Here is a 12,614-nt window from a genome sequence, read left to right on the forward strand (position 1 = left end):
TACTATTTCCCTCTCAATTGAGGAAAGTAAATATTTTTCTAATAAAAATTTTCCATGGGAATTTTTTCTTTCAATCCAAACGGGGACAAAATGGGTTGGTGACGCTATCTTGTCCCTGGAACTCTAATAAAAGTAGGGTACTGATAAATTCGCACCCCTAATAGGATAATTCTCACCCCCCCTTTAACATGAATTCCCACACCGCAAAATAATTCATGTTAAAGGGGTGCGAATTATCCTACAGGGGTATGAATTTATCGTCGCCCTAAAATTAATATGAGTCCTTTTGCATATCAGTTGCCGCATTAGTGACATTCACGCGTTATATGAACCGACTTAATGCGTGAATGTGTTTTACAGAGGTTTGCTAGGGACCATTGCAGAAGGCATTTCGCGCCTCGGCTGTTGCCTGCAGGCTTAGATTTTGTCTTATTCATTTAATTCATTTGAAGTGGCTGCTCTCACATGCAACAGCCCAGGTGTGAAATGCATTCCGCGATGGTCGCTAGCAAATCCAGTTTCATAGAGGCTTTCTAGTTTCTAGTAGTTTTAGGAAAAGTAGTATGGATTATTATGAATGAGATACACACTCATATATCATCACAATTAGGTGCTTTATTTAAATTAGGTTTCTCATTCATAGGAGATGTATCTTATACTGTTAGGAACACCACCAAAAATGTGTTAGGATTTTGTATTCTTTTATCGTTGAGATTCTAATAAATAACTACAACTCTCAAACCATGGTAAAGTGATAGTTTTATCATTCCTTTTGGCTCAGTTTAGTTGCAATCCTTGGGGTGGAAGGTGAAGGACAATAATGTAGTGAAAAAGAGATTGGAAGTTGCGTAGAAGTGGAGTAGAAGTGAAGTGAGTGAAAGTTAGGGGCTTTTTGGTTGCTGAATGGAAAAGGGAAGGTGAAGTGAAACAGCCATGGGGCTCCACTATCATTCATCACGATAGTGGTTGAGGCCCATGGTTTTGGTAATGTGTTACGTGCCTAATCGGCCGTAACGGAAATAAACAAAACGAAAATAGAGAAAAGATGGGGGCGAGAGGTTGATTCGAGGCAACCGGACCTCCTAATGGCTCAAATTGAGAGGAGCCATGACTCTCCAAAACAAAGTCTCCTTGGTTGTTGTAAAAATCTTATCTTCTTTCATTTCATTGAAATTAAGAATTTAAATACAAACACAAAGAGAGCCACATCATCAACCCATTTACCCCAATAACATGACACATAATTAAAACTAACACCCTTAACCCTAACATAAATAGCCATCTAATAACTACTTGTAACTACAACACATACACCATAAGAGCTACGTATCATTCCTTCCCCCTACAAACGACCTTGTCCTCAAGGTCGAACACGTTAATCCACTGGGATCCCAAATCATAATGGAAATTATTTTTCCGAGCAACTAAATTAAAATTGGACTTCTATCTTAAAAAATAACTGTTGTGATCTTGCGAACTCCACTTTCAAAATCCACCGTGATAAAGCTCGAAAAGAAATATGACTTTTTATCTTTTTGGGCATCAATTCTCGCAGTTCTTTGCGCATTTCCTTGATCTCCATTTTGATTTTTTTCAAGCTTTCCGCAAATTGTCATTGTTCTTCCATCATTTTCAAAGCCAGTGCTTTAATCTCTTGCAAATCTTCACATATCAATTCCTAGAACTCCGAAGCAGCCATCGCACAAGATCGACGGCTCTGATACCACTTGTCACGTGCCTAATCGGCCGTAACGGAGATAAACAAAAAGAAAATAAAGAAAAGTTGGGGGAGAGAGGTTGATTCGAGGCAACCGGACCTCCTAATGGCTCAAATTGAGAGGAGCCAAGACTCTCCAAAAACTAAGTCTCCTTTTGTTGTTGTAAAAATCTTCTCTTCTTTCATTTCATTGAAATTGAGAATTTAAATACAAACACAAAGAGAGCCACATCATCAACCCATTTACCCCACTAACATGACACATAATTAAAACTAACACCCATAACCCTAACATAAATAACCATCTAATAACTACTTGTAACTACAGCACATACACCATGAGAGGTACATATCATAATGGCATTTCACCCCTTGCAGTTTCCAAGTTAGCTTTTAAAGGCTGTTACAATTCTAAAGATACACCTAAACAGCCTATTTGAAAAACTTGGTTAATAAAGTATGATGTCATATCAAAACAAGGGATATTGCCGTTTTCATTTCCCTTGAAAAAGATAAAAAATAAAGTGATATGATATATTTGTCAATTTTTTCACTTGGGACAGCCCCCCTCCAGCGTAAAGTCATACATACGCTGTAGGAGGGTGTCCCAAGTAAAAAAAAGGTGAATATACGACTTCCCAAAATAAAACCATGCATTTTAAAGCTTTGAACTACACCCACAACTTGCTAGGTTGATGGTGAGAGATTCATTGCTTGTGGATGAAGAGAAGCATATCGACAGTTATAACATTTAGGTTTCTTGCCGACTACTTTTGGATTTACGCGCTTCTTCACTTTTAATACCATCAAAGAAAGGCTTAGAATTCTCATATAGAAAGCGAGAAAAGAAATTTAGAGCTTACTTGAAAGGACACGGATTCCTACTCATCTCATGCTCTTTTTTCAAAGGAAAGACGTGCCTGATGTTAAGAGAATATTGATTTAGTTCTTGATCCCATGTTCGATAATTGTACTTTGTGTATTGAATCAGAATAAAAAGATAATATAAAATATAAAGGGTATTGGGAATCCGAGCTTTGCGTTTGTGCTATGACAAGCAAAAACCGGAAAATAGCCCAAAGTCTAATATAGATTGCCATCCTTGGAAGTATCTCCCATGTTTGGTTGACCGGACTATGGTGGAAAAAAAAAATGCTTTGTTTGGTTGCTTGAACGGTTGGGAAGAAAAAATTTCTTCTACAAGCTTATTTTTGGTTCCTGTGATTATTTTGGTTCCTGGGAGTACATTTTTTTCCTTCCTGGGATTTCGTACGGGGTTATTTTGGTTCCTGGGATTATTTTGGGCCACCCACCAAACGGGGGTTGATATCCCATAATTAGCTAACAATAATGCCTCATATGGCTATTATTTAGCTAACAATAATGTGGCTATGGTTTCGTGTCGTAAAGAAGAGTACTAATTCAACTTAATCAGCAGATTTATAGCCGACCAAGGGTGGTGGAAGGAATTGTTCAATGGTCACTCTTATGGCCAACTTGATTGGGATACATTTGAAATAGAATGATGGGACACATGATAGGAAAGATTGCGTTTAGATTGTGCCTTGACCTTTGAAACCATAGTAGCAAACTTACATATTAATAATAGAAAATGGTTGGTTTTTAAAATAAAAATAAAAATCAAGAGACTGAATTGCATTTCCAACACTGCATTGCCTGTGGAACAAATGGGTGGATTGTCACTTCGGATCCAAGTCATCATCCGCGCATTTTCAAACAGCCTTGAATTTTATCACTGCTATTAGCCAGCAAAAGTTCCCTCACCTTAAGATCTTAGAGATGGCCAAATCCACATTGTCTACCTCAAAATTTCACTATTTGGATGCCGGGGTTTTTTTTTTTTTCCTGGGATTTATGTGGGTAAAGGTAGGAGACAAAAGAGGGGACAAGCATTGATTAGAGAAAGATATTATGATGAGTGGAGAGAGAGAAAGAGAGAACACCCTTTTCAAGACAAGATTTTGCTGATGTCAGCAAGAAAAAGCTGATGTGACCACTAAACCTTTACCCACATAAATCCTGGGAACAAAAAAAACCCAGCAACCAAACAGAGCATATAAAAATTTGGTCGACCGAGTCCCACCACAGTAAAGCCAGCTCTATGGCCCACATAAAGGCTTTTATTAGCTGTCGTGTGATCGAAAACTTCTCATCATGATTTCTCAAGTAATGCGATCTAACAACGTAATCAATGGTGGTGATCAACTCTATGGTCCTGTGTGAGATAAGAACATCACAAGACAACTAACGTGGTTTGGTCACTGACATTTCACTCCTTTAGAGACAGAAATGTATGCCCTCATCAAATTTAATAAAAAGCTTTTATCACAAGAGAAATTTGATCTCAAATGTATTCTACACGTAGAATCCTCTTTTCATGCATGTGAAATTTGTGTATTCTACACGTAGAATCCTCTTTTCATGCATGTGAAATTTGTTAAGAATACCAATAACGACTCCACAGAAATTTCGATTAAAGGTTTCACTACTAGATCGTTTGTTTTGTACTCTCACTAGATCAAACGTTCAGAGAAGAATGTGCAACTTAATATATAAAAGTATGTATAATTATTTCTTGGCTGCACCAATTGGTCTAATGGTTGAACCACAACCTGTAATTACAGGCTTCATAACGATGAACTTTCTCATGTATATGAATAGGCCTATCTCTTGGTGATGTACAGCATACGCTGTTGTTTGATGCTGCTCTCCCTAGACATCTACAAGCAGGATTATAACTAGTTGTGCCTGTTTTATACAGAAAACAAAATCCATTATTGCCCTCAAACACCACTAGGTTGCATTCGTCTACCATTCTCTGCCATAATTTTGTTATGATCCTAAGTGGTATAAGCGCCCCGCGTTCTATTACGTATTGGTTAGGTACATATCGTATCATAACTGCTTTCACAGATCGCCCCTTCCATGACTCGAGCACAGCCATCACAGAAGGGGTGACCTATGAAAAGAGCTACCTAAAGCAACAGGAGTAAAAGCCATCGGCTGTCAACGGAAGGGGTGACTTGTGAAAAGGGTCTCTTGAAGAACCAGAGTGAAAGTCATAACAGACTGGGCTGCCACAGAATGCGCCGGGGTCATGGGTGGCGGTGCGTGGTGGAATGCTATGATCCTAAGTGGTTTAAGCACCTAGCCTAACCAGTTCCATCAGTCCTGTGGCTATTGGCATATTAGTTAGGTACCAAACAAATTCTTTCGGTTTTTTTTTTTTTGGCCCTTTTTTTGTGTGCAGGGGAAGAGAAAAACAAAAAATCATGTTAGACAAACACGACCCACAAAGCCCAACTCTCCATATCCCATCAAAATAGAGTATGAGAATCAGATTTCTGTCCATTTTTTTTTAAGCTTGGCAGAGTTGATTCGGTTGATTCTGATATGTAGGGTGAGAGATCAAAACAGGTGAGGTACTCCCATGGATAAACAATAAGCAATTAGATGGGGATCATGTTGTGTTTTAAAGAGGTCCTGAACTTCTTAATGTCGTTTCAATTATTAAAAGCTGCTGGAAATCACAAAACACACAAGATATTTTCTACATACATAGTTGAACCGGAGAGATGCAATCTGTGGAACTGCAAATTTACGCCGACATGATAGCCAGAGAAAGCAAAGCCTACCATCAGCAAATACACAAATTCAGGATGAAACTGATGACTCTACAATTTCTAAAATTTATATGAATAATTATACTAAACAGAGAAGGCCAAGACACTTACAGGCCTTTAGAAATTAGTCTCCAATGTGAATCACCATAGAAGCTCACTCTACACAAATAGATTGTGAATACCGCTGCCATTGTCACAGGATGTTGGTTCATAGGCCATAAATGTGTAAAGGTTTTTAAGCTTATTTTGTGAACATCATTTTATCAGATGAATACACAAATAATAAATTGAGGTGCCATCATTAGGCCCTGTTTTTTTTGGATTTTGAGTCCAAAACTGATTGTTGGACTCAAATTTAAATGTAATTTTGAGACCAACAATCAGTTTTGGACTCAAAATCCAAAACAAACAGGGCCTTAATTTTGCACAAAGTGAACAAAAACAGTCTTACCAGGAGCTGAGTGGACCGATCACTTAATGGAGAGATACGCAAATAAGATTGATAGCAGAATGAAGAGCGCAATAATCTGCATCCAAATTACTAGAAAATTAGATGAGATTCTACATTTACACCATAAGGAAGATAAATTGGCATGAGGACTCACCAGCACTGAGTTGTATGTCGGCTTGTTCTCGGCTAAATATGATCTCCTGGGAAAACCCAAAAGGCATGTTCATACAAAAAAGAATGATTTCTCATGAAGAAGAATTATAAATATTTAAATAGAGACTTACCTCCTATGTAGCAATCCAGAGTCTCTGCACGCTTTTTGTATTGTTTCAATCTGGTTCACTGTTTTCAAGGCATTGGGATCATTCTTGTCGATCTGTAGTAGCAATTGCATAAGCTGTCATTTTATCCCAAGCGCTTAATGTGCATAACAGTTAAAACAAAATATTGAAAATAATACACTTTCATTTTGCAATTTGATGGTGTGTTTTATTCAATCACTTTATCTTCAACTAAACCTAGTCCAAAAGGACAAGGATAAACAAGAAAAACATGATCTCTAGTTAGGTATTAAAACATCCTTAGTCTAAAGGAAACTATGTAGTTCTTTAAGAATCATGAGAATATGTTTTCCAGTCATTAAGCGCTTCAAACCAAAAATGTTTGAAGGGGTACAATCATTGATTTTTATCAAACCAAAAATGTTTGAATGGGTACAATCATTGATTTTTATCAAACCAAAAATGTTTGAAGGGGTACAATCCAATGGCACGCTACTAGGAAACCATATCATCGTTTGACATTGTTAGTCATCCCCCTCAAGCAGCAGTTGGATTTTTTTGGTATATATTTTACACAAACCAGCTCCACCAACTTTAGTACTATCGTAATTGATAATGAAGGCCACCTGGAGTTTTTGCTGGGAGTTTAAATTTCCTTTGCCTCAACCATGAGTCAGAACGTATAGAAGTACTAGACACGAACCATTAGAAGAATATTGAACATGTAATAGTAATACCTAATTTTGAGAATCTCGGTATGGATGAGTTGTTTCCTGCTGTTATTATTACATATAACACTACAAGTACAGGAAAATAAGAAAATTGTTTTCGATTTATCAATATCTATTTGTAAAAATTAAATCATCTCTAACTGCTCTCATAGATAAATGAAATTTGTGAAGAGAACAAGAAACAAGAGAGCGAGATACAGCCAAGGTGGTAAAAGAGCTAAAACATCATCACTAGATTCTTATTGTATAAGAGAGACGAAAAGTGGCACAGAAGCAATCCCATACACAGACTACGGAAACGATCAAACTCTGCTAAAGTTTCCGTCTTGCATAAAATGAGAGATCGATGCCAAAATTCTCAAATACTCTTGATTAGATGGACAAGAGAATCTTCCCCGCAATTATAAAGAGAATTTTTACATCTCTATCAAGCCATAAGGCCCAGAACTTAAACCACTCATATCCAATAAAATGCATGTGAAAATCCACATTGCACGATTACCCAATTATAGGAGGATGTTCCACTTCCACAATAGATTTACATCAATCCATCATAGGGACAGCCCAAAACAACCACCGATTTCAACCAAGCTTCGTTTTCTTCCTCTAAGTTCTGTGTTTAGCTATACCAACAGCTAAAGTGCCAAAGAAAACAGAAGAACAGCAGCAACACCAGGTGACAAGCTGACCCCAAGAAAAAAAAAAGAATGCTAAAAAAAGTGTTCTACAAAAACAGAAAACACAAAGAACATACAAAAAAAATCAGCACACAACACCAAGGGCAGCGAGTTTCCCACAATTAGCTCAGTCATCTCAACTTCTTCCAAGTTCTTCAGAAAAATTGTACCCGACTCTAACCTATATTTGCCAGAGTGGGCAAGAAGCAAAAGCGGGAGCGAGGGTTCTAGAAAAGAGGAAACGTGGGAAGCAAAAAAGTTCTTTGCTCCGTTTGGTTGCTTAGAGTGGCTCGGAAAGTAGTGGAATATGAAGTCAATAGAAGTCAAACGGGAGGAGACAAGCATTTTGATTTGTCTAGAATTACCTCGGAAAATAGTGAAGCAGTGTTTGGTTGCCCGGCATATCCTCGGAAAATAGGAGTATAAGTAGGGGTGTCATTACCAATATAGGGATAGAGGAAAGAGAGAAGGAAGAGAGAGAGAAAGAGAGAGCATCATTCCCTAGAAAATTCAACCAAAATTCTTTAAGGATTTGCTTTTAGAGGGGACAAGGAATCCACATCATCACACAAGTAATTATTACATGGGAGACATCCAAGGGAGTCCAATGCTATTTTGGCAACCAAACATGGAATGGCATGCCAAATCCAAACCAAATTCCGACGGCTGCTGAGCTTTTGTGCAACCAAACGAAGCACTTAGGAGAGTAAAGAAAAAATGAGTGCGAAGTGTCATTGAAAGTCAACATGAAGCATGTAATAAGCCTCATTGGAAGCGAACAAGTACATAGAGTAGGATAGTAGTAGGTTAGGGAGGAATGGTTAATATAGGTAAAGATTACAAGTTGACGAAAAGACTTTGCATCCAAGGTTTTAAAATTCAGTTTCGGTTTCGGTTTCGGTCACCACGAAAACAGAAATGTTTCAGTGTGAGCTGGAAATTTTGGTGGAAATCTTATAAAATCACATAAACGAATGGAAATAACCAAATGATAGAATTTAAAGAAGAAACTTCAGAAAATGGTAGAAAAAACATAAATACACACTTAGAAACCATCACATAAATAAGAAAATCACCCATAATGGTTTAAAAACATCAAACACCTCGTGACATGCACCATCACGTTTGTCTGATAATTTAGTGCATACCAAACTTTACATGTAATTCATATAAATATTATATAATACATGCAACATATTTTGCACACGATTCATAAAAATAAAATTATATAATAATATATACTGATGTAGTATAGTATACCAGTATACCACTAATACACTCACGATTGTGGCCTATATTTTTCAGCCGTTTTGGTCCCGGTGGGGATGGAAACGGAAACATTTCAGTCGTTCCATGCCGGTTTCGGTGGAAATTTAAAACAATGATAGCAACTAATTAGAATTACAAGTTTTAGGAATTTATAATTTCACATGTTTTATTTATGTATATTTAATGTTCAGTTTTTGGAAAAAGATGAACATAATTTTCATTTGAAACATCAGATGTTTTTCAAGTTTAAATGCATTAGTTTTTAAATACACTCCTTTAGCATTATCAAAAGAAGAAAATATTCTTTTAGGAAGAAATAATCACCTAAATAGGAAGCGTACTCTTAGTTAAGAGGAAATGCGTAGGAAGCGTGCTTTCCCTAAATTTGGGAAGAGAGAAGAACTTAGCTTCCGAAGCTAGTTTCCGGGGAAGCAAGCTTCCCAAGCAACTAGGAAACTCTCTTTTCTGGAATACGCCCAAAAAAAGTCGTAAGAGTAAACACTGCAGTTGTGTTGGTAGGAGATGAAGTCAGTTATGACTTATAAGCAAGGTTTTAAATTTCGACCGAAATCCGAAATTTCGGGTTTCGGTCGAGAACGAAACCGAAATCGCCTATACTCGAAATGGTATTAAAAATTTCGATCGAAATTTAGTCTTCCCCGAGATTTCGGCTGAAATTTAAGGGATTTCACCCAAAAATCTGGATTTTGATATTTATTTAATATTATCCCAAAATTTCAGCTGAAATTACCGAAATTTCGGGGAAATTCGATCGAAATAAAATACAAGAAAAAATAGCCGTTCAATTGGTTTCGTGGATTTCACCTGAAATTTCAGAATTTCGGCCAAAAATTTCGATTTCGGTGAGGGCCGAAATGCTTTACGAAACCGAAATTTAAAACCTTGCTTACAAGAGGGAAAAAAGGATCACTGCTACAACCAACAAAGATAACTCCTCTCTCTGTGTGTGTGTGTGTGTGTGTGTGTGTGTGTGTGGTTGTGGTGGGGGGCGGCTCGAAAGGCTTGGTATTAGGGTCAACAGATTTACTCGGAGAACTTATTTTCATGAATTTTTAACTATTTTTCATAAACCTAAATATTCCAATGACAATTTTCCGGTAAGTAAATAGAGTTGGAATATGCAACCGAGTAGCGTGTCAACTAGGATCCAGAAGTTCAGCACGTCAGAGTCAAGTTTCAATTTTCCAAACCTCTCATATTAATAACAGTTGCAAATGAAGTGAAGTTGCATGTACCAATAGCTCTTTAGATATCTTAAATATACATGGCTATAAGCCTATAACCACTTGTAACATTAGCCCTCTACATGGTTTTCTAGATATGCATTTACGCACATATCTATGTCTTCCAAAAACGATGATTCAAACCTTTACACCTCTATATCACTATCTTGGTCATATCATTATCTGTCCATTGGGATCCAATTTTCTTGGACATTACTACCTCAGATGATTACTCTGCATGTACAGAGTAAGTCCCACTTCTTCTTGTGGTTATAGGTTGAACAAAAGCATCTAATTCGCAGCTTCTCCAGCTAATAGATAAGCAATAAATATGATCAAGAATTTAATTTTTACATCCTATTAGTCGTTTGTTAACTGGTTTGGATATGTACTGCATGGGATAAACTAAAGATACATGTACTGTTTTCAATGCAATATTGCGGGAACTTGGGTCGTGGTCTGGATGGTGGTTTATTGCAAAATTACCACGAATAAGAAACTGGAGCTAGATAAAGTGAAATAGCCAGGAAGATAAATGTACAACAAAGAAGTGTAGCTCTGTTCGAAATGATATAATCTATCTACTTTAAAGTTGCAGGAATGTTATACCTTGGACTTCAGCATGCAAGAAAAATCAAAGAAAGCTCCATAGACATCTGACATTGTTCTTGTTTGGTCAATAACTTTGGCAGTAAGACCTGAAAAATAGCCATGACAAAAAGAAGAAATTGTTAGGTGTAAATCTATCACTTGCCTTCCAAGTTAAGTATGACATAAATATCTCGCACTGAATTACGAAGCATCAGAATATCTAGATCTTCTTACTGATGTTAGTCACAGTTTTTATTTTCGTTAGGTAAGCTGGGATTGAATCAATGACCTCAAAGATTTGTCACAGTTTTAGAAATATTGATCTCAAGGCCCTCAATGAGGCAAACCCTGTCCAACTGTTCTTTATCCTTACTTTCAGAGTACAAAAATTCCAAAATTATATATCCTACCCTGTTGGGGTTGTTGTTCCGTGTTATGTATTAATAATTGCAGAAGAAATGCAGCTGTTGTCCCGACTGGAACATTATTCAAACAACACAAGTAAACAGATAGCATTGTAACAAGGAATGAGTCCTGGAGGATAAACTACGAGTTTTAGATGTCATAAACTCATAATGCCAATTTTATTAATGGGGAAATCTGTCAATCATCAAGAAACCTTAAAGTATACTTCTATCTCATGATCTCCAATATGATACCTCTATCTCATTATGCACAATATCATATGGTTCATTTGTAGCAAGATGTAAATAGAATACAATTTCTTCTCACAACTTTGATCAAGGTATTTCACTTAGTCTAACAGTTGAACCTCGCAATCCCTCCGAGAAGATGCTTTTGTCTGCATGGTTTTGTTTCGTTTTGTTTCGTTTTGTTTTTTTTTTGAATGGTTGTCTGCATGGTTAGATGGGCCTTCAACAGCTCAATAAAAGGATCATATGAAATATAGGGAAAAAAAGAGAGTTCATGACCTATATTATAAGCATGGTTTAAAATTTCGGTTTAGGTAACCGTTTCGGACCCCACCGAAAACCGAAATTTTGGCGAAATCCGAAATTTCGGTCTGAAATTTGGTTCGAAATTCCGGACCGAAATTCTGAAATTTTGTAACACTTTTTTTTAAATAAATAATGCCATTTAATCGAAAATGGGGAAAAATGAAATTTCGGAAAATTTTGGTTTCGGTCGAAATTTAAAACCATGATTATAAGTACCACAAGAAATACTTAACGTCCCGTAATAAGTAATCAAATATCCGTTGACCACCTTAACCCTCTCACCCATAACCCATAACCCTTGATCCTAGATACAGTTCTCCTTCCCCATAGCAGACCTAACCCTAAATCAAATCCCATAACCCACAGTCCATTGATGACATTTTCTGCAAAACAGTAACCCTTATCTGCACCCATCCCTTCTCTGTAGCCTACTGACCATCCTAGAATTTCTAGCACAACCTATATTTTGCATCAGTTCAAAGATCTAACCCTGAATTTAATCGACGATCATTAATAACCTGTAAAACTTTCTGAACCTGTTATAGATTCCAACAATATCAGAATACATTAACTTACCTACTGCAAAATTGTTACAACTCGAGAAAAAAAATCGTTACCCAGCAGATCATACCAACCCTGTTACCCTCAATAAACCCTTGCTCCCTCTAAACCTAATCATACCAACTGCCTATTATTAATCATGTAATCTCACCGTGATTTTACAGTCCACTCTTTAGGAATGCACAACCTGTAAACATGGTTAAATTTCGGTTTCGCAATACGTTTCGTTCCTCACCGAAACCGAAATTTCGAAATTTCGGACGAAATGTATCGAAATCAAACGTCATATTTTACGCCCGAAATTTCGGGATAATATTAAATACTAATTAAATCCAAGATTTTTTGGTGATATTCCTTAAATTTCGGCCCGAAATTTCGAAATTTCAGTCGAAATTGTGTAATGTTTCGAGTTTACCCCATTTCAGTTTCGCTCTCAACCGAAACCTGAAATTTCAGATTTCGGTCGAAATTTAAAACCTTGCCTGTAAA

The 12,614-nt window shown here is 36.9% G+C and overlaps 1 protein-coding gene across 2 annotated transcripts in view; it reads right to left on the reverse strand.

Moving 5' to 3' along the window:
* Positions 1 to 5,169: 5,169 nt before the first annotated feature.
* Positions 5,170 to 12,614, reverse strand: part of LOC143879766 (squalene synthase 2-like) — a 28,576-nt gene continuing 21,131 nt past the window's right edge. The window contains exons 10-15 of one of the 2 annotated variants that reach the window (XM_077382319.1): positions 10,624 to 10,712; positions 6,097 to 6,188; positions 5,967 to 6,012; positions 5,813 to 5,888; positions 5,473 to 5,520; positions 5,170 to 5,369 (exon numbers count right to left, since the gene is read on the reverse strand). In XM_077382319.1, the coding sequence (XP_077238434.1) occupies positions 5,832 to 5,888; positions 5,967 to 6,012; positions 6,097 to 6,188; positions 10,624 to 10,712 (284 nt within the window). In that variant the 3' untranslated portion in view covers positions 5,170 to 5,369; positions 5,473 to 5,520; positions 5,813 to 5,831. Of the gene's footprint in view, positions 5,370 to 5,472; positions 5,546 to 5,812; positions 5,889 to 5,966; positions 6,013 to 6,096; positions 6,189 to 10,623; positions 10,713 to 12,614 lie in introns of both variants that reach the window. The other variant, XM_077382318.1, reaches the window with a different exon arrangement.

Source organism: Tasmannia lanceolata, unplaced genomic scaffold (assembly GCF_043159265.1).
Source record: "Tasmannia lanceolata isolate RefF3 unplaced genomic scaffold, GAP_Taslan_0.1 ptg000006l, whole genome shotgun sequence".
Classification (NCBI taxonomy): domain Eukaryota; kingdom Viridiplantae; phylum Streptophyta; class Magnoliopsida; order Canellales; family Winteraceae; genus Tasmannia; species Tasmannia lanceolata.